The 23,022-nt window shown below is 38.1% G+C and overlaps 2 protein-coding genes across 4 annotated transcripts in view; one reads left to right on the forward strand and one right to left on the reverse strand.

Annotated features, from left to right (window-relative positions):
- ALDH1A2 (aldehyde dehydrogenase 1 family member A2) overlaps positions 1-14,418 on the reverse strand; it is a 161,249-nt gene extending 146,831 nt beyond the window's left edge. For all 3 annotated transcript variants that reach the window (XM_029950725.1, XM_029950726.1, XM_029950723.1), the window contains exons 1-2: positions 14,331-14,418; positions 6,827-6,953 (exon numbers count right to left, since the gene is read on the reverse strand). The gene's annotated coding sequence lies outside the window, so the exon portion shown is untranslated. The remainder of the gene's footprint in view (positions 1-6,826; positions 6,954-14,330) is intronic.
- A 10-nt stretch (positions 14,419-14,428) lies between these two features.
- AQP9 (aquaporin 9) overlaps positions 14,429-23,022 on the forward strand; it is a 48,515-nt gene continuing 39,921 nt past the window's right edge. Inside the window, exon 1 of the mRNA XM_029950727.1 lies at positions 14,429-14,556. Within this exon, the coding sequence (XP_029806587.1) occupies positions 14,446-14,556 (111 nt within the window). The 5' untranslated portion in view covers positions 14,429-14,445. The remainder of the gene's footprint in view (positions 14,557-23,022) is intronic.

A 23,022-nucleotide genomic window follows, 5' to 3' on the forward strand; every position in this document is an offset into this window, starting at 1 on the left:
AAAAAAAAAAAAAGAATTCATTAACTCTACAATTAGTGAATTGGTTTTCAGTCAGAGGGCTAGTCAGAAAAGTACAATTCATTGGTTCCCATTAAGATAAGGAATCCTGAATTGGTGCCAAAGTAACAATAGCAAAAATAGAAGCAAAACAAATAAAATGCAGGATAGCCTAAAGCCAAAAGGTACAATCAGTGCTGTCCCAAGAAGATCTGGACATCTGGCCTGAATTGATTATGGACAAAGAGATCTGTGTCATTATTTGAGTAGTCTTTAAGAAGTTGCCCCTACACTATGCAGACAACTTAACAAAAAGGTCGCTTTGAATTTTATGAGGGAGACAATTCAGCATTCTGGAAAACGCATGGGTTCTGAAACTAGGAAGACTCTGTTTCATATCAGAGTACCTCCTGTTGCTTCCCATCCCAAGCAAATTTCCTAAGGCCAGGAAGCCTAGTTTCCTCAACTTTAGAACTGCACAGACAATATATTCCTTTGTAAGATGTTGTCAGTATTATGTGTGGTAATATTCCTAAAGCAATTTGCGGGGTGCCTGGCACATAAAAAGTGCTCAATAAGTGATGGCTGTGGTCACTGTGATTAGGCAGCTGCTAAGTTGCATACCCTAGAGATGGAATGCAAAATTAATGTACTATCTAATCTAATCTCGTCCTGTATCAAATCAAAGAGGGTGTTACTCTGAAACTACAACCCACTCAATTGTATTGTGAAACATCTGAGGTCACTGTGCTGCATTAAAAAAAGGGACTGCTTGTAATCTAGAAAAAGTTTAGACAAAGAGCAGGGATAAGTATTGTGTGCTTACTCTGTGCCACATGGATTGTGTTCTATAAAATAACTCATTTATTCCTCAGAACAGCCTTATTATTATTATTCCCTTTCTACAAATAAGGACACTGAGGTGCAAAAAAAGTTAATAACTTTCCCAAAGCTCCACAGCTATTGAGTGGTGACAGGAAGATAGAAACTCAAGCTCTCTTGATTCCAGGGCCTACAAATTCAACCCCACCCTCTTCTCTCTCTCAAAAGAAGGATGGTCTCCAGAACTGCTAATGGAGTCATAACCAATGGAAAAATGTTCTAGTCCCTTCCATGAATAGATCCCCATGGTAAAAATGAGTGAATCAGGTTACTATTTGAATTCTCTCCAGGACAAAGTGATAAGGATGAAAGATAAGCTAGACTATTGGTTGGAGGGGGATTCTAGTTGCTGGAAGCAAGTTATCTGAAGGATAACTTTTTACTTTTCAGGAGTTTCTATACTTTTTTAAGAGTTATCTGAAGGACAGAAGCAATGTAGAAGGTCAGGTTGAAGACCAGGGACCACCTAAGGAAATAGCAATCCCAAACTAGTTGAACTGAATGGTGAAAACCTGGTTGAGGAAAATGGAGTATGAAAAGAAGCCAACAAGATGCAGTCATCAGATCAGGTGGATTTGGAGCCTCCAGAGAGAATCCTTGAGTGTAGAATGGGAAGCAAATTTTTTGAAGGGAGCCAGCTTGTGGGTGGAAGAAGCAATTGTTAAGGCAGCCAGTTCCCCCTGTTCTAATACATAATTCCCAAGTTGGTTCTATGAATATGTTACCACTGAAGAGGTGTGTGCAGATCAACCAAGAGGAGTAACATGGTGGATTTTCACATTGCAAATAATAAACAGGCATGTCATTTATTAGTTAGCATCTCCTGAATTGTCAGGGTTCCAGGGCATAGTCACATTTGGGAAGCATAGTAAAATTAAATTGTAGACCTATGAAGCTGAAGACAACATCTTGGGTCTCAGTTGATTCCATTCAAAAGATAATCTCCTTTCACAAGAGAGTCAGCCTTTCTCTTTAACATCTTTTTAGGGACAAGAAGTTCCAGGAATTCTATGTACTTAGGGTTCACCCAGTTTGATCATTCATGCATTTATCAAATTTACCAGTAATCTCTGTGGTTTCTTAATTATATTGAGATAATGTTGAAGGTCCAGGCTGCTTTCATCGATCTTCATGTCCCCAGGACCTAGCACAGTGGCAGACACTTGTACACTCAAAAACTGTTTATTGAACTGAACCAAACCAATGTGGATAAAAACAATATATCATACTATAGACAACACAGGCAATATGCCCAATATGTTTCAGACAGTGGATAGAAAGATATCACTTCACCTTTCTCCATGTACCAAATAAAACAGATATTTTAAAATTATACTTAAATGCTCATTTGATAAGTGTAAGTAACGCCATTTTGTTTTAAACTAATTGTAATGTTTTCCTTCATGTTCTTTAGTAGCATTCCAAATTTCAACAGTTAAACCCTTTGATATCATAGAACAAACAAAAGTAAAAGTGACCTTGCTTTTAGTCAACACACTTTCCCTTAAACAAATTCTCCCAGAGCAAATGTTTGGGTAAATAGAAGATCAATAAAGTCAGTTCGTAGAGGTCATGAAAATCATGGAGTCAAAGATCTGCTCACCAATCACACATTAGTTATAACTATGTTCAATTCAGATGATTCAGTCAAAATGGAGTTGACTTTAAATTTTTTCTGTCCTGCTTACGTGATTATTAATTGATTGGTTACTTTTATCAGGTCAGTTGTTTAAGCACTTTGGCTATGTGGGGATTTGATCAATTATTCAGAGATTAATCTGCAAAAGGTCTATATGGGTGGCCACTATCACAGTCTCCAAACTCTTTGTTGAGAAGAAGGTGTTTAGAAGTATTGTGAGAAATACAGCGTATTTCCATTGAGAAATACAGCGTATCAAAACACACTCTTAACTTACTACCAAGGACAAAAGCTTTGCTACCAGTGGCATATTTGCAATGAGTTCCTAGATAATGATCTATTTGAAACTATAATTTTGTTTTTAAAAATTTCAGAAGCCACTATATTTTTCATTAGCCAAGAAGCTAAATTTTTTAAAATTTTTAAAAATTAAAAAAAATTCACCTTTAGTGGATTCAGGAGATGAGGGTAATTTGCCTGCTATGTGTGCCTCAGAGTCTCATGGAAGTCTCCTACAAGTCTCTGGAGAGAGAACTCCAGGATGTTCTTTAGCTTAGGGTGCCACACCATCTCTGAGGATCAGGTAAAAGTCACCCTCTACTTAAACCCTTTACTTAATCTCTTTACTGGGAAGTGCATCAGTGCTCATTGCTGTTTCTCCCCATTGTGCTACAACAAATATAAAAAGGGCTACCCTGAAAAGAGCTCTAAAAACATATATTTGTGCCCTCTGGCTTAATGGAGCAGTTAGAATTAAAATTTGTGCAGTAGCTTCTGAAAGGAAAGCCCTCTGATCTAGCACTTTCATACATGTGACTGACAATATAACCAACTGACAGAGTGTTGGCTACATGCTAGAACAAGAAGGAAAGTCCCAGGTTCTCAGGACTATATGGAGTCCATATGGACTATAGCAAACTGGGCTATTATGCAGCAACCGATAGGCATTTGGGGGTCTCCACTGGCAGAGTTTGCAAAGCAATGGATTCCTATCCTAAATGCTGAGAGATTAGGGGGAACTTCAATGTCTTTCTCAGGATATTGTGTCCAGCACCCTTGCTAGTGGGGGGCGAGGGGTGCATGGACTTCCAGAGGAATGGGCATCTTTGTGTGACTCCTCACCCCAATCCCCAAATTAGTGAATAATTTAGGCTTCTGAAATACTAAAGTTGCACTTATAATACTGACAGAGCTATACACAGTTGTTGTTGCTGATGCACCATCAGGAGGGCACCTGCTTTTGTTTTTGTAGTTCTGGAAATGAATTGGTACGAGATCATTCCCAGCCTTTGTGATCAGCATTGTGTGACTGAGAGATGCACATGGCTGGGGCTGTGGAGTCCATCCAGACCAGGTGGCCCTTGCCAAGCCCTTGGCCTCAGCCTCATTCTCGCAGATCTGCAATTCTACCCAAGAAACCTTCTCCCAATTATAGTGTGTTCATTCTATAAAATAGCATACTTATAAAGAAATTAGGAAAGGTTGAATAAAAATCTACCCATAAGCCAAAATCTTCCAGTTTGTGGCAAAGTCAGATTTGTCTGTTGTGTCCAAGCAATGGCAGAAAGCATATTGGATCCAGAGTCCAAAGGTTTAGATGTGAATCCTCACTGTCCCACTAACTACATGGTTTTGAACAGGTCACTGCTAGCTCTTTGGCTTCAGTTTCTTCAACTGAAAGTGAGGATTCCCTTCTCTCCCTAACGCCACGTGTTTATTCAAAGATCGCGTGCCGTGGGCACACCAGGTGCAGGGTATCTAACACAGTCAGCATAGTTTCTAACCTTCTAAGCATTGACGTAGTACAAAGGGCAGGCCAAGTCACAAAAGTCTGTAATTTATATCTGCCCCTTTTACTTTACATGATTCTTCTGAGGTAAAAATAAATGTCTTGTGCAAATGCTTGATAAACATGAAAAGCTATTTTAAAAAGGGCCAGCATTCTGCCCATACTTCATTCTCCATAAATACTTCTTAAATTTTATTTCTATGATGATCATTTTATTGTGAGATGATTTGTGTGTTTGGTAAAGAGAGATTTACAGGTTTCCTAATTCATGAATTTGGAGTACATTAAAATAATGTAGAACATTAAAATAATTTTTTTATGTTTTTATTTATTTTTGAGAGAGACAGTGAGAGAAGGGGAGGGTCAGAGAGAGAGGGAAACACAGAATCCGAAGACAGGCTCTAGGCTCTGAGCTAGCTGTCAGCACAGAACCTGATGCAGGGCTCGAACCCACGAACCATGAGATCATGACCTGAGCTGAAGCTGGATACTCAACTGACTGAGCCACCTAGGCGCCCCAAAATAATGTAGAACATTTGACAGGGCTACCTTGATGGGACTCTGTAATCTCTCTATTCTTTCCCAAAGCCTCATCTACCTCTCATCAACCTCTAAGACACACCATTCCTTACCTTACTCCTGAAGCCTCCTGACGAGGGGTCATAGATAAGGTGAGTCTCAGGACATGGGACAGGATAGGACAGAGGTTCTAGTGTGCACATTATTGGTCAATTTTGTTTAAGTTGAACTTTTAAAAGTTTGTTTCCCTCCCGAAGCCAAGAGCACACCTTATATACTATGTGTTAGCTAACTTGACAATAAATTACATTAAAAAAATTAAAATAAAAAAATGAAATAAATAAAAATTTGCTTCTTGGGTCATATAAAAATGTCCCTGTACCATGGGGTCTGGATAAAAATGGTTCCATTAGAATGCCATTTAAGTAAAAATATTTCTGAAAGGAAGGCCCACGGGGAAATATAAATATCACAGCACATAATATAAGATAGACACATTTCGATACATTAACAATAGAATTCATTTTGAAAACTGTGTCTAAGTTTTATTTTATTGTGAGGCATTTTCAAAGCATTCCATGTCATGAAAAACTTTTTGAAAGAATTTATTTATTTATATGACAGATGTTTACTATGCTAAACCTTTTAGGCCATACCAAGTAACATAAAAAATAGTTCTTACTTTTGAAGAGCTTATATGCATATGAGGAGGAAAAAAACACATTCATATATACACATATACATACACACACAGATAGGAAGGGTTCAGAAACTGTATCTATTTAAGGCTGAAGTGAGCAATTTATACCATGAGTGGTATCGGCATTTGATTGTGGGAGTATAGGCTTTGATTATGGGATATTCCACTGTTGATTGGAATTGTGAGAAAGGGTTCATAAATGACTTAGAAAGAGGGCTTGACCTTAATAAGAAGAGATGAGTATAAAGTTTGGACAGGAAGAGAGGCAGAGAATGGGCATTCCAGATGAAAGGATAGAACACAAGCAAGGACTTGTAGGCAGAAATAAGTCAATTTAAGTTAACAACTCAGGAAACAACAGGTGTTGGCAAGGAGGCAGAGAAAGGGGAACACTTTTGCACTGTTGGGAATGGAAACTGGAGCAGCCACTCTGGGAAACAGTACGGAGGTTTCTCAAAAAATTAAAAATTAAAAATTAAACTACCCTATGACCCAGCAATTGCACTACTCTGCAAATACCAGATTTGAAGAGGCACATGCACCCCAATGTTTATAGCAGCGCTATCAACAATAGCCAAATTACGAAGAGCTGAAATGTCCATCGACTGATGAATGAGTGAAGAAGATGTGGTGTGCATGTGTTTGTGTGTGTATAATGGAATATTACTTGGCAATCAAAATTGAAATCTTGCCATTTGACACAACACAGATGGAACTGGCGGGGAGGATGGGCTAAATGGGGGAGGGGCATTAAGGAGGGCACTTGTGATGAGAACTGGGTGTTACATGTAAGTGATGAATCTCTGGGGTTCTACTCCCGAAACCAATACTACACTGTACGTTAACTAACTTGAATTTAAATAAATAAATTCAAAGAAAAGAAATGAGCAAGGCATTTTGTGGGAGCCATATGGGACCTTCTGGATAAAATGGAGTGCATCCTGTTGGGGGGAAATTGTTATATATCTTTGGGCAGCTGAGGAAGAGCGATATTTGTGGAAGACCTTGAATGTCAGTGTAGGGAGTTTGGATTTTACCCTTCAGAGAATGGGGAATCAATCCGTTTTAGGGAAGGGAATGTTGCAGTTAAATCATGTTTTAAAAAGATTCCTCTCTCAAGGATGTACAGGGTGAAATCAGTGAGGAGAGTGAAGAAGGGAGCTCGTTTTTTTCTGTTATTTTCGATGCTATTTTCTTTTTTCACTTCATTAACAAAACAGACATGAAGTATAAAAATCAATGATTCAGTGAACATTTACGAAGCCACCTCCCAGTTTACGATGAGCAATAGGACCGTTACCTGTCAGTCCTTGTGTGGTTCCTCAAATCTGCCTGTTCTCCCACTGCCTGACAGGTAACCTCTGTCCTGGGCATTTTGTCTTCATCCCTTTACGTTTCTTCACAGATCGACCACCTTTGTTTGGTCCCTAGAAATATGTTAAACAATGTTGTATAAAAATGAAAATAAATTAATCAGTAAACCTAAAAAAATAAGATAAGAACAGTAAAAGAAATTTAAATGAATTGAGAAATATATGAGGAAAAACAAGAAACTAGTTTGTTTTATTTTCTTTTGTTAACTTACGTTACTTGTTTTAATTTAAATTTTAGTTAATATACAGTGCAATATTGGTTTCAGAAGTAGAATTCAGTGATTCCTCACTTACATACAACACCCAGTGCTCATCACACGTGCCCTCCTTAGTACCCATCACCCATCGAGCCCATCTCCCACCTCCCTCCCGCAAGCAACCCTCAGTTTGTTTTCTGTATTTATTAGTCTTTTGTGGTTTGCCTCCCTCTTTGTTCTTATCTTATTTTTCCTTCCCTTCCCCTATTCTTAAATTCCACAGGAGTGAAATCATATGATATTTGTCTTTCTCTGACTTATTTCACTTAGCATAATATGTTCTAGCTCCATCCACATTGTTGAAAATGGCAAGATTTCATTCATTCAGAAGCTAGTTGATTTTAAATAAAAGAAAATAATTGACAAAGAAAATCAAGGCATGCTTCTTCAAATATAATAATAAAAATAGTATGCTTCTGGCAACTGAGGCCAATAAGAGGAAAGTAAATAGTGTTTGAAATGAAAAAAGATTCTTTAAAACTATATGATGTGTCTGTATTAATTTTTAAAACCTACAGTAAATAAAAGAATGTATAGGAAAGCATCAGTGACCAAAATTCACTTAAGACATAAGCAATAGTAACTGCGATAGATACTCAAAGATCTACTACCCATAGAGGAGCTTGGTTCATATTTATATATAAATGGAGCCCATCATTTTTTAGGGAACAGATATCTATTGGATTATTTAAACAGTTCTATGGATTAGAGAAATATGGAAATCTTTCTAGTTTGTTTATGGTGGGTATTAGTCTGATATCGAAGTCTGACAAAACACAAATCACCTTATTTATAATATTAATGCTGAATATCCAAGCCCAAAAAAGTAATCAAAACCTAAATATCAGAAAATTAAATCTAGTGGTACTAATGTGTATGTGTATCATGACAAGTACGGACCTTCTCAGAAACACAAGGATATTTTAGCAGGAGAACATTTAAAATATAGTATAATTAATTAATGACATAATGATTAACAATAATTTGAAATGCAATTTCCTCATTAAATATCCAGAAGACATTTGATGAAACCCAGTATCTATTCCTGTTTTAAAAATAACACTTCTTAGTACATTTTTAAGAAGTCTTAGTATGATAAACAAGGAATATGAAGCAATGAATGGTACAATCAAGGCATTGTCTTTAAATTGGAAACAACACAAGAATGCCTGTTTTCATTATTACGATTCAGTATTTTATAATGATTTCTGCCCATATTATAAGGCAAGAAAAAATAGGAATATTAAAAAAGGAAAAGAGTAAATGATGATTATTTACAGTTCATATTATATTCTACTGATTTAATTAGAAGCCTTGTTCCCCTCAAGATTATAGGATGGGTGTCTGTAGTATTTGGGGCTATAACCTTCCCTGTTCATGTCCAAGAGGTGATAGAGAACTGGATTCTTAGAGCTTTCAAAGAATTGAGGAATTCCTTTCCAAAGCCCCAGAAAAGTTCCCCTCAAATTTTTTGGCCCAAATTAAATCACATTATTATTCCTGAGGTAGGCATGTTTTTGAGGGTGGGAAAATGATTCTGATAGGCTTACACTCATCAGTGTTTACCTTTAAACCTGAGTATAAATAATCTTTCTCCCAAAGCCTATACTTGCATAGAATAAAAAGAAGATACCCAAATGAAAATCTGGTACTACTAGAAAGAGGATTTAATAGATGCCAAGTTAAGCAACTAAGAATTTTCACTACAATATCAACTAGAAATTTATGTGAAACTATAAGAAAGTTCATTAGGATGGGCAGCTTTGCTTATCATGGTCAGTAAGAAAATAGAATAAAATAAGGGATTTCATCCTTACTCCAAAAATAAAGGTAACTAGGTATCAAATAAACTTAAGAATTTACAAGACCCAGTGGAGAATGGGTACCATGTAATTTTGCTTGAGAACATAAAAAAGAAGAATAAATGGAGAGATGGGAATTATATAACTGGATGGGAAAATTCGTATTATGACTTTATCTATAATGTTGAAGCTTTCTCCTTAATGGTGGGAGGAGATAGAACTTAAAAAATGATTCTAAATGATTCTAAAGTTCACCTAGCTAATAAATATTTGAAAATAATATTGAGGGGGTACCTTCTCTAACCATAAAGACATTAAAAGTATAGTAGGACTAGAGTAATTAAGAATCACAGTTTTATATTGGGGAATTTTTATGTAGGATAGATGAAGTTTCAAGTAAATAGTGTTGGAAAACTTGTCAAAATAGTTGGGAAATACATTAGAGTCCTACCTTACGCTATACATTATAATCGAGAAAAAATTTAAATTTACGTGTGAAAAGTAACATCAGGAAAATACTGGAAAAGTATAGGACAAAGTTTAATACTTTTGTAATTTTGGTATAGATCAGGTCTTTATTAGGATAAATAACAAAGTTAAAAAACATACAGGAAAATGTATATAGACTTGAGGACATAAATTTTCTAAACTTCTATATAGCAACCAAATACCATCTTAAGTTAAAGATAAATGATTAACTGGAAAATGGTTTGCCATGTATAACAGATAAAAGATTTATATCTTATATTGTAAAGAGTGGCAAAAATTAATAAATAGCTGCACGTGATTCAGTCAGTTAAGTGTCCAACTCTTAATTTTGGATCAGGTCCTCATTTCACAGTCATGAGATCGAGCCCCATGTTGGACTTAGTGCTAATCATGGAACCTGCCTGTTCTCTCTCTCTTTCTCTCTCTCAAAAATAAACATTAAAAAATTAATAAATAAAAATTAAACATTACATTGAAAATTGGGTAGAGGATAAAAATAAAATTTTTGAATTTTAAATATAAAATTTATAAAAGATTAAGTACAAATAGCTAACACATGAAAGATCCTTGACCTCACCATTGACCAAATAAATGCATATTAAAACAATATCATTTCCAAACTATTGGAAAGAGATTGAAAGGATTTACATTAACCAATATTGAAAAGAATGGTAGCAATCAGTACTTTTATAACACTTGATATATGCATATTCTTTGATCAGAAAATAATTCAATTTCAAGGAAGTTGTACTAAGAGGTACATAAGTGTATATATGAGTATGTTCATTTAAAGGGGGAAAATTGAAAACAACTGTCTATCCAAAGGAGCTTGTTACATTATGGCATATTTATACCATGGAATATTATGTAGTTATTAAAAAGATGAGTTATACATTGGCATAGAAAGATGAACAAAATATTTTAAGTGCAAAAATCCCCACAAACCTAATATTGGGGGGGGGGAAATATTTATATAGATCTACTGAGAATAAATTCTGGAGAGGTATGTTTCCACCTGCAATTGAATATAAGCACAGTGATGATCTCTGAGGGCTGGGATTATGAGAAATTGGCATGTTTTAATTTAAGTAGTTCTGAATTAGTTTTATTTTTTTCAATGTAATATGATTTTATGCATGAGGGGAACTGGTTATTTCTTCCCCCAGATAGAAAAGAAAGAATGTGGAGAAAACCAACGAAACGGTTGCTGTGTACTGCTTGTTTATGTTCCCCAGCCCCCAAACTCATATGTTAAGGCCCTAATCCCCAATGTAGTAGTATTTGGAGGTGGGGTCCTTGGGAGGAAATTGGTTTTGAATTAAGTTCTGGGAGTGGAGTTCCTGTTATGGGATTGGTGCCCTAAAAAATGGGTAAAAAGCTAGGAGGTCTCTCTCAGCCATGTGAAGATACAGCAAGAAGGTGACTGTCTACAAACCTGGAAGTGTGTCCTCGCCCAAACCCAACTACACTGGCACCCTAATTTCAGTCCTTTTGTAGTGGCTCAAGCTAACTAAAACAACGCATTTGGGTGGAACAACTCTGAGACCTAAAATTGTTTTTAGGCCCTGGGAAAGAAACTACTGGGGAAAAGCCATCAAAGGGCTTCTGAACTAAACTAGAGGTAAAGTTGGTCAAGTAGAAGAGGTTGGGGAAGTGAAGCGAGAGTGTGAGATAGTTCTCCTTATGAACACCAGACTTGTTGAATCCCATCAGTAGATGCAAAATGGATACTCAAAGTATAACCAGATAGAGAAGACAACGCTGGGGTCAGGGAATGACAGTCAGGGGGATCTAAAAGAGGTGGGTGGGCTAGCCCTGGAGGGTCAGCATGGCACTGCGTCTCAGGAAATACCATTCTAGAAGTCTTGGCAGCAGGAGAAGTCAATATGTTGACAATGGATAGTGACCTTTTAGATGTCCATGTGGTGATAGCTGGAATTTTAGTTCAGTGCTTTGCATTTGCTTCGATTTTACTGTATGACATATTCACTTAGAAGTCTTTTCACTTAGACTATACTAGAGGTCTGTCTTCGTAATTTTTGAATTTCTCAGGGGTGTGCCTGACGCATGGTATATACTCAGTAACACCTTTTCCAAATGAGTGAGTGAGTGAATGAATAAATGAATGAAATCTAAGCAGGCCCATGTTTTCAATAGGAACTTTGGTATGAGAGTGCAAACAGGAATGTGAGCAAGTTATGATCAGTGAGATGTTAGTAGTTCTTAGTGATGAAAGCCAAAGTGTGACTGTTCTCCAAGAGGAGAATAAAAAACATAACAAAGATTCCATTCTTCTCTACCTGAGCGTGGAGTGTTCAGCACCACAAACTTAGTCTCAGCTTTGTTCAAATTCTCCCCGTAGGCAACCTCACCTTATTCTTGGCTTCAGTGATCACATCTATGAGTACACAGACCTTTTCTCTGACTCCAGAACCAAATTATTTCCCACTTACCATCTTATCTCTAAAGCACTAAAAAGCCCCTGAGGTTTAACTGGCACAAGCAGAAGTTATGATCTTCCATGGAAGTCCTGGTCCTTTTCAAGTGTTTTCTCGCCCAGTGCCTAGCACCTTCTCCAGCAATCCAGGGACCCAACAATCAACTTTGCTGTGTTCCTCTCCTCACTCTACATATCCAAACCACCAAGTTCTTCCAATTTTAATATAATATATAAAGAACTCTTGAATCCTTCCATTTCTCTCCCTATCAAAGCCATCAACCAGTGCTGGAATTCTGGAATATGTAGACCCATGTTTGATCACTTTAGGTATCCTGAAATCCCTTTCCCACCACATAGTCTGGTTGATGTTTTCTTAAACTCACATTTGGTGGTGGTGTGTTCTCCTTTAAACCACCTTCATGACTTATCATTGCTTTGCCCTGAATGTGATTTAAAGGGCTCAGTATGTATGGTCTGACTCCCACCAATGGCTCCAGGTTCATTATGCACCGTGTTCCTTTACCGTCTCTGGGAGCCAGTCAGTAGAACGGTCAGAATACTATCCCGTTCCCACCCCCACTCCCCAAGGCCATTGAACATGCAATTCCTTCCCCCACTTCATGTAGTTAAAAGCCCTACACATACTTCTGATCTCAGCTCAGACATGATTTCCTTGGAGAAGCCATCCGAGAAATCTCCATTGAGGTGAAATCCCCCTCTTTTATTTGCTCATAGAAGTATGTCTTACATCTTTAAAGCTCAATTGTGATTTCATATTTCTGTGTGTGTGATTATTTCACCTATGCCTGTCTTCCTCATTAGACTCATTAGACTCTATAAAGGGCCAGAACCCTGTGTGCTTTGCAAAATGCAGTGCTTGGCATATAATGAGTATGCCATAAATATTTCTTAGATGAGTGAATGAACAGACCAAAGAACACCCTTGTGTGATGTTAGTTGCAATAAACAGCAATAAAGTCCTGTTTCTCTGGTCCATCCACTGGGACTTGGGAATAGTGTAGTCACATGTAATCCTTCGGGACAGTGGTATCCATGATAACTTAACCAAGAATTAAAGTCAAAATGCTGCATTCTTGTGCTGGCTCTGCAATGGTGTGCCCTCGGGTAAGTTGTAACTTCTTTAGGTCTAAACTCTATACCTCATCTACAGATCAGGTATCTCCTTCTGTCCTTGGACTGTCAACATCTGTTTTCTCCAGATCTCACCTCCCTCCCTTCCTGCCTGCTTCCTCGGTTGGAAATGACTATAGGCCTCCTGCAAAGGTAGGGAAAGGCCTGAAACAGAGCTGGCTTCTCTGTGGGAGGGTTGGAAGGAAGCACAAAGCGTGGGTACTCATTTCATGGGACTGCCTTGGTATTAAAAAACAACTGATGCATTTTATCTCTTCAGACAAACTAGCTTTAAAAAGCAAGGCTTAAGTATCTGACATGACAGGAAGCTAGTCCTAAACAGTTTGTTACCTGTAAGGATGATAATTTATCAAACTTAAATGGCATAATCCATAAGGCTTAGTAAGTGTATTTACCCCCTTTCTTGTTTAACTGGGATGGCATATACTCAGACTGATCTTTTTGTGGCTCAGTGATCTCCAAGCAATATAGAGTTTCAAGGTGCTATCGTTTACTTTCTATGAATTTTGCTTAAATATTTCATGCTAAATGAAAGGAGGTAACTAGATTTTCAAACTGAAATCCTCCTTCAGAAGAAAGTCAACAAGTTGCTTCTAATTCTTGGATCCCAATCTATCCTCAGTAGATGAAACCCAGCCACAGTAACGAAGCAAGAGACCCAGCCTGTCCTAAAGACTTGCAATGTAAACCTTGCAATGGTCTCTCTGTATGTTAATTCTTCCATCTCTAGAATGGATGCAGTTGTTCTTACCACCCTGAGGGAGGTGTCATTAAATCACTGAAATACATTGGAAGAAAACAAGAGGGATTAATCTTGACGAACAACACATCTGTATTTTCCTCATATTCTCCGATGTGCATGAAATGTTCCTTCAGAAGAGAATGTTTACACTGGATGTATATGTACCTGATATGACAACCCCAAACTACACCCCAACCACTCACTTCTAAACAGGAGGAAAAAAAACCTCAGAAAGTCTGCAATTGTGTAACATGCAAATCTCTTCTGGACGGGAGCCCACTGCTGTGGTTTGGCAACACAACCACCACAACATCTCTTTTCTCATCTCTTGAAAAAAAACAAAACAAAAACCAACAGAGAAAAAAAAATACCTTGAGAATAAAGGTAATGATTAATCTATCAAGCACAAAAAGGATCGTCTGGGGAATTTCAGATTCTAACTTGCTAATTCAAGTAAACAACAGTGACCAGGAGATGACAATTTCACCAGAAGAGGATTAAGTCACGGGTTCTAATTGGGACAGTGTTTGTACAGTCATAGACTCTCACCAGACATCTCCAGGAATCTGCGAGCAGTTGTCAAAACTTCATTTTCATGTGTCAGTGAAGTAGGGACCAGAAGGAGCAGGTATTGGTGGAGAGTGGTCCTTGGAGAAACCCCAAGATGCAGCCTGGAAAAGGACAAAAGGAGAAGAACTTCAAGCAAAGACTGATCTTGAAGAGCCGCTTAGCTAAAGAAACCATCTCTGAGTTCTTGGGCACCTTTATAATGATCGTAAGTTGTTTCCTGAATTCTGACCCATTTATGCCTTCCTTTGTACCCAGCTGGTAGTGAATCGTTCTGTTTTCTTTTCCTTAAGTTTTTCACTAGATTCATCTCTTCCAGGAAACAGCATGTTCCTTCCAGGCTGTTTGGCTATATACTGGCCACAAGGTTGGGTTTCCATTTATTCATTTCATTTATTCATGATAGTTGATGGGAGTAGGAGAGGGGAAATGAACTACTTTCTTCACTTCAGAGATTTACTGAGACTCTGAGCTGGCTTTGATTAAAGTCAGCCATTAGTAATTTTTCTCATTGATTAATTGACTTATACCTTGTTTATTTCCCACAAATATTGAGGTGACTCAGTCACTTGAAATAAGGATTAACAGTCAATAAATATGAACAGCAAGAAACAGCTAAATATTACAAGTGCTTGGCAAAGATTATGTTGTCATATCACTTGACTTTTAACAAGTTAGAAATTGCACTAGGTAGAAATATGCATTCTTCAATCATTCAGCTTTGGTTTTACCTCATTTTTACCTTAAACTGATCTCCAAAGATCTTCAATGAGACAGTTACAAGAACCGTGTGTATGTGTGTGTGTGTGTGTGTGTGTGTGTGTATACACACATATATATAGAGTTCTTATGTATGTGTGTGTGTATGTATATATACATATGTATATACATAAAGGAAGGACTGATTTTAAGAACCACTCAAGGATTTTGTCCAGAGAATTGCACAACTAGTAAGGAAAGACTAGACAGTATATTTAAGTGGCATGGGCTCTGAGCTTTCATCCTGTTGCATGCTATAGCATTCTTTGTATCCTAAATTTTCAGCTGGAGCCAGAAAATTAAATATTCACTTATTCTCATATGCAACAACCACTGACTTTAACTTGCTTTAAAAAAAATTCTAGGTGGCTCAGTTGATTAAGCGTCAGACTTCAGCTCAGGTAATGATCTCGCAGCTCGTGAGTTCAAGCTCTGTGTTGGGCTCTGTGCTGACTGCTCAGAGCCTGGAGCCTGCATTGGATACTGGGTCTCCTTTCTCTCTCTGAGCCTTTCTTGCTCGTGCTCTCTCTCTCTCAAAAATAAATAAACATTTAAAAAAAATTTTTAATCCACTCAAAGATTCCCTACTTCAGATATTAATAATTTCATTTTTCTTAAAGTTACAGTGATTCGTCCATAAATTTAAAAGTTATTGGTAATGTATAGTATGGTGACTACAGTTAGTAATACTGTATTGCAGATTTGAAAGTTGCTAAGAAGATAGATCTTTAAAATTTGTTATCAGGAGAAAAAAATTGTAACTATGTTGTGATAAATCTTAACCAGACTAATTGTGGTGATCATTTCATAATATATATAAATAGTGAATTGTTATATTGCACACCTGAAGCCAATATAATGTTTATAAGTCAGTTATATCTCAGAATAAAGTTCTTTATATAAATACATAATAATTTAGGAGAATAAGCCAAAATCAAGAAACAAATGTGAACTCAAAAAATCAAACTAGTATAAATTGAGAAAAAGTCCTAAGTCTTCTTGTCTCGGAGAGCCTCTTTTTACTGAATTCACTGAAGTGTTTTCGAGGCATACGGACCGCTACTTGCCCTCCTTCTTGACTGCCCTCGCTCAGTGGAGTTAGAATGCAGATGGGAGGGCGGGTGTTTAAAGGAAAAGAGAGAAAATAAAAGCCCATAATTCTTCTGATCTTACTCTGTGCTCTCAGGGAGACAAAAACTCCTCACGTTACTTGAAATTTGGTCCCAAAGAAGAGAGTAGATGTCACCAGAGACTCAGCGCAGCTCGCTGGTACTGAGAAGTAAAGCCCAATTCAGTTACAGTCTGTAGCGGTCTGCAGAAAACACAGAAGAGGAAGTGAACTACACCATTTTGCAATGGAAAAAGTTAAAAAACCCTCTTTTTTTTTTTTAAATGTAAACCCTCCTTTCTTAACGAGAAGCTGTTTCTTAATCTCATCCCCTCCGAGTTGAGTAAGTAAAAGTTGCTGTCAGCGATTTACTCATACAACTAGCAGCATGTCCTCCCCTAGTATTCAGGGTGGAGCTAAATACGTAATATCTTCATGCTGTATGTTGAAAAATTAAACTTCGTATCTTCTGGCCACAGCCAATAATTTCCTAAATGATTCATTTCCATCTACATTGTACATTTATTTTTATTTTTTAATGTTTTTTATTTATTTTTGAGAGACACAGAGAGAGTGCGAGCAGGGGAGGGTCAGAGAGAGAGAATCCGAAGCAGGCTCCAGCCTCTGAGCTAGCTGTCAGCATAGAGCCCGATGCACGGCTTGAATCCATGAACCAGAGAGCATGACCTGAGCCAAAGCCAGATGCTTATCCAACTGAGCCACCCAGGTGCCCCCTGTACATTTATTTTTTAAAGTGAACTCTGCTGGAATCCATGATTGTGATTATAAAATTTTTATTAAGGCTTGGGGGTATATACACCAGAAGTTTTTGCAAACACAATATTTTTTTTAACCAATTAATCTATGTGGCTTTGCTCAACACTTAGCCAAAATAATTATTTCTACTATACTAGAAAATGTGCATATTGTGTTGCTTTGTATGATAGAAAGCTTTGCCTGTTGATAAGGCATGGACAAAAGGGAACATTAAAAAAAAGATGGCAGAGGGATGCAAGGCTCATAATTCCTTCAAATTTGGTTTTTCTCTCAGACCCTGAGAGTCTGGTGCCATTTTCCCCCTTCCTTTCAAAAACCTGCTTTTAGAAGAAGTGTTTTAAACTCATTTATACCGTGGTGCAAAAATGACTGACAAGGCCCAATGGTAGCATTAAGATCCATGAAAACTTCTTTGTAAACTCCAACTAAAAACAGCAATAACTAGGTTATAAGCTGAAGAACTAGCTCTAATTTGGGCCTGTAGACAGTCTTTTCCCTTTTGCTAGTGCCAGGGAGAGGGCTTGCAGTGGATCTTCCTGATACATAGAAGGTTTCAAAGCCTTGAGCTGCAAAGGTAAGGAGGGAGAACCTACCATATGTTAGCTTCTTTACGTACATTTGTTTAATCCTACAACAGCTGCATTGCGAAGGCTTTATTATCACTCATAAACAATTCGAGACATGAGGGCTCAAAGAGATGAAGTCACTGGCCCAAACCAGGAAAGCACTGAACTGGAATTCTTTCTAATTCTAGAGCCTACACTTCCACCCATTGCTGGAGATCCTTCCACAATGTCCTTGATGGACAGTAAATCAGACTCCCTCCACTTTAACTTCTTCATGGATTGGAGCCATGAGTTAGCTCTCAATTGCTTGTGAGTATGTGAGTTTACTTTGTGGGCACCTGATGAGGCCAGACCATGAGTTGTACCCCAAAGCTTTCTGAAGCAGAAAAGACTGCTCAACAAAGGGCCAACAGGTGTGAGGGGAAGGAAGAGAACAGGGTTTCTCAGCCACCTGCACATGGCTCAGGGCCTGGGAATTTCAAATTGCACATTAAATACCCACTACATGTAAAGCTCCCGAGGTAGGAAACACTCATAAAATGCTGGCTCCCTTTCCCAGTCCTCGCCCCATCCCTCTTCTACTTCAGAGTCTTTGTAGTACTTGAAAACAGCTGCTTTGTCTCCTTCTGGACATCTTGCAGGTTCCTTTCCCCAACATCGGCCACAGAACTCTGCACATGTATAAAAGGGACCCCATAAATGTATGTTCAATTAAAATGTCTTTTGGAGGCTGAAATTCCCAGAATCTCTAGTTGTTTCTTGTAGTATCTATGTTTACTCCTCACTGCTCTGCACCCTTTCCTGTCTTCAAATGTTTCCGGATTCTTTGATACAGAGTTCATCCTATTGAAGATGCCGAGGTGAACAGCCCAGCAAGCAGCTAGATTTCCTCCTGTGGTGGAAGGGCATCCTTCCAGGGCAGTATTTATGAGTGGGTGATCACCTGCTTGTGTATTGGGAAAGACTCTACATTCTTGTCTCACTCTGTCAAGCTTGCACATGAGAGATCTACCTTTTGGCATCTCTAAGAATGAAAAAATGTAAAAAAGTTCTGCTAAAAGTAATACCCTCGATCTGTCCACTGAAGGTGAAATAGAATGAGCAGACACCTGGACACAGGATATGGAGGGCATGAGGGAGTGGACAGTGCAGGAGGGAGGGAGGAAGTGAGCTGGATGGTACATGAAACATGTCAAACCCCACAGTATTTCCATATCTGCTCTACCTTCCTCCATGACTTCATGACCAAACTTCCCACCTTGCCAAAGTCACTGAGCTTGGGGAGATCTCAGGTATGCTAACTACAGAAATTCTGGGTCTTTAAAATTATTATTACAAAATATTCTCAGATCTTAGAGTGGGTCTATTCCATATTGGAGGGCTTTTTTAACAAAAGAATATATGATTAGCATTTAGAGTAAAATAGGAAAATTCTTAAAATAAGCCAGTTCTTAAAATAAGTGCTTTGCAGGACATAATTCAGGACATTTGGGACTGCTACATATTTAGAATTTCCAGATACTAGTAGGACACCTCTGCAAAGGGATGAGACAGATGCTGCTGGCCCTTCCCATTGACGGGGAAGCTGACGCACAGATTGATGCAATCATATGTCCTTTGAGTCTGGGTGGAGCCCAGGTGCCCCGCCTTAAGCATGAACTTGCTCTTGGTTTCCATTGTGTTCTCCCTCCAAGAGACATAGAATACCTTTTCATATAGATTATTTTTTTCAATTCCATTATACTTAATATACAGTGTTATAGTTCAGGAGTACAATATAGCAATTCAACCTTTCAACTATTCTATATGTTATTCAAATATTCTATATATATTACTGTTCATCATTACTCAGTACTCTTAACCCCCTTCACCTATTTTACCCAGGCCCAACCCACCTCCCCTCTGGTTACCAGTTTGTTCTCTAGAGTTAAGCGTCTGTTTTTTTGGTTTGTATCTTTTTTGTCTTTGCTTGTTTTGTTTCTTAAATTCCACATATGAAATAATTTGCTGTTTGTGTTTCTCTGACTTAGTTTGCTTAGCATTATACTCTCTAGATCCATCCATGTTGTTGCCGATCTCATATAGATTGTTTGTTGTTATATTAATATCTTTCCAGAGAGAGAGAGAGAGAGAGAAACAGAGAGAGAGAGAGATGAACTCCATTTTGTCAGATGGGAGAAATAGGTATAGCATAATTAAGAGCTTCACCCAAGGTCATTCCGTCCATGAATGCAAGAGCTGGGCTTGATACCCTGGCTTCAGTTATTCCTAATGTACCATTGGTTGATGAGGATTAACTCCTTTTGTGGGAAAGCTCAAGAGAAATTTACTAATTTTATAGGCTAAAATACGGTAGATAATAAAGGTATTAAATGACGATTATATAGAACAGACATGATCCTGGCAGAGAAAATTTATAAAAGTTCTATTAGCATAGAGTTTATGGACCACTTCACTACCTACACACACACTCAAAGCTCTTGTAACACTAGGCTTCTGAGGTGGTTCAGTCACATCTTCGTGTCCCTACTGGACACACTGACCATGCATTGCACTGTGTTTCCTCTAGAGCTTCTATTTTCTGGATTCTCCTTGAGGCCACCCTGTGACTCAGAGCAAAGGACCAACACACAAGTGGGAATAAAGAGACACCATAACTGTTTGTCTCACTTTCTTGCTCAACAGTCAACTGCCCTTTTTCTGTTTCCTCTCTGCTTGGTCTGGCTTATGGCTTTAGAAAGACCCGACCTGTTCCAGGCCTGGCTGTCCACAGGGAGGGTCCCACCGAGCTAGAGCAGTCAGTCTGCCAACAGATGATGGGGCAGAGCCTCTGCTGTCAGCAATGCCTGGCTGATTCTGGCCCCAAATGCCATGTCTGCCAGAGCAGTGGAGGAATCTGCTATCCTCAGGCTCTCACACACTGGCTTTGAAATGAAGTGTTCTCTGTTATCCGACCTGTGTCTTTCAGATGAGGAAACAGAGACCCACACACTCACAGAATTCTGTCAAATGATTTTTCCACCACGATCAATCCCACTTGAGTCTTATTTTTGGCTTACGATTTTAGTTTAGTTCTCAGACTCTCGTGGATTTGCACTTCTGTACTGGAGTGTTCTGTCACATTAAAAAAATCCCAGGTTCTAAATATGAACGTGTGGAAGAACTAACATGGAAGGTTCTACATGGGCCTTTGTCTTGTACCTTCAGCGAGTGTGAGAAGGCTGATGCAGAAGGTTCTCTGCCTTCCAGCATGGTGAGATGAAGACAGAAGACACTGAAAGGGGTAAACATCTGTTGAGCCCACACTATGCCCAGACACTTGTTAGTTCTGGAAGAATCTCATGAGGTAAGGGAATTGTTCTTATTTTACAGATGAGGAAATGAAGGCTTAGTATGATGGAGCAACCAGCCCACAGGCAAGTGTGTGGCAGAGCTGGGGTTAGAATCAAATCTCTGGTTTCTCTTCGCCATGCTGAAATTGTCATTCTCATGCATGTTTTTGAACTTCCACTACCATTGCCTGAAACAATATATGTTACTGTTTTGTATGTTTTCAAAATGTACATACATGACTTCATAATTTGTATACCTTCTATGATTTGAAAATTTCCTCCCAAATACACTTTCTGAGATTTATCTATTTGGGGACATGAATATGTGGGCAATTCATTTTGCTTTTGTCATTCAGTGGGCTTATGTATCCATTCCCCTTGTGAACTATTATGTGGTTTGCAACACGTTACCAACACTGCTGCAGTGAACATCTTTGTACATGTCCTTGTATGTGTGTTCCACAGTTGTTTTGAGTATATACTTAGAAGTAGGTTTGGTGACCCTAGGGCATGTGCACCTTCAACTTCACACATATTGTAAAATTGCTTTTAAAAGGGGCTTTAAATTTACAGTACCATCAGCAACTTATGAGTTCCTATTTTCCATGTCCTCACAAACCCTTGATATTACCCAACTTTTAGATTTTTGCCAATTTGACATATAAGAAACCATGGTGCCTGGGTGGCTCAGTTGGTTAAGGGTCTGACTGTTAATTTTGGCTCAGGTCATTTTCTTATGGTTTGTGATATCGAACCCTGAGTCAGGCTCTGTGCTGACAGTGTGGAGCCTGCTTGGGATTCTCTCTCTCACTCTCTCTGTGCTCCTCCCTCAGGCATGTACTCTCACTCTCTCTCTCTCTCTCTCTCTCTCAAAATAAATAAATAAACTTAAAAAAAAAGAAATAGAATTTCACCAGTAATTTTAATGAATTCCTAGTGCAATCAACCATGTTTTTCATGTTTACTGAACCTTTAGATTTCTTCTTCTGTAAATTGCCTGCTCATATCCTCTGCATTTTTAAACTTTTTCTTATTATAATAGGATATCAATATTTTTGTGTTTTCTTATTATAGCTTAATGCCATACTTTTCATATTTAAGTCTTTAAATCACTAGAAGTTATTTTGGTGTATGATGCAGAGTAGGCGCTCTTTATCTGGTAGGATAGTCAATTGTTTCAGTACCATTGTTGACCAGTCTGTTTTACTTCTATTGATTGTTATGACATCATATGCCAGTTAGATAGAGATCATATATCAGTTCATATACAAAGGTGGTTATATATCTAAACATTTTTTAGTTCTAGTGATTTATCTGTCCAAATCAGTACCAATGCCATATATTTTTGTTATAATTACTTTCTTTTTTTTTTCTTCCAAGTTTTTATTTAAATTCAAGTTAGTTAACCTACAGTGCAGTATTGGTTTCAGGAGTAGAACCCAGTGATTCATCCCTTACATATAACACCCAGTGCTTTTCCCAACAAGTGCCCTCCTTAATGCCCATCACCCATTTAGCCCACCCCCCTCTTCCACCTCCCCTGCAGCAACCCTCACTTTGTTCTCTATAGTTAAGTCTCTTATGGTTTGCCACCCTCTCTATTTTAATCTTATTTTATTTTTCCTTCCCTTCCTCAATGCTTATCTGTTTTGCTTCTTAAATTTCACATGAGTGAAACGGCATTTGTCTGCCTCTGACTGACTTATTTCACTTAGCATAATACACTGTAGTTCTATCCACGTCTTTGCAAATGGCAAGATTTCATTCCTTTTGATGGCGGAATAGTATTCCATTGTACCACATCTTCTTGATCCATTCATCAGTTGAGGGACATTTGGGCTCTTTCCATGATTTGGCTATTGTTGACAGTGCTGCTATAAATACTGGGGTGCATGTCATAATTACTTTCTAAATATTTTTGTTGTCTTGGTTTTTTCCCTTTATATTTCCAATACCTTCTTGGCTACTTTTAACCCTTTATTCTGCCATGTGAATCTTAGGATCAGTTTATCAAGTTCCATAAATCCCCTGTAGAGATTTTGACTGGAATTGTAATAAATTTATATATTATTCTGTATAGAACACACATCGTTAAAATATTTAATCTTTCATCCATGAACATGACATAGCTC

Source organism: Suricata suricatta, chromosome 9 (assembly GCF_006229205.1).
Source record: "Suricata suricatta isolate VVHF042 chromosome 9, meerkat_22Aug2017_6uvM2_HiC, whole genome shotgun sequence".
Classification (NCBI taxonomy): Eukaryota; Metazoa; Chordata; class Mammalia; order Carnivora; family Herpestidae; genus Suricata; species Suricata suricatta.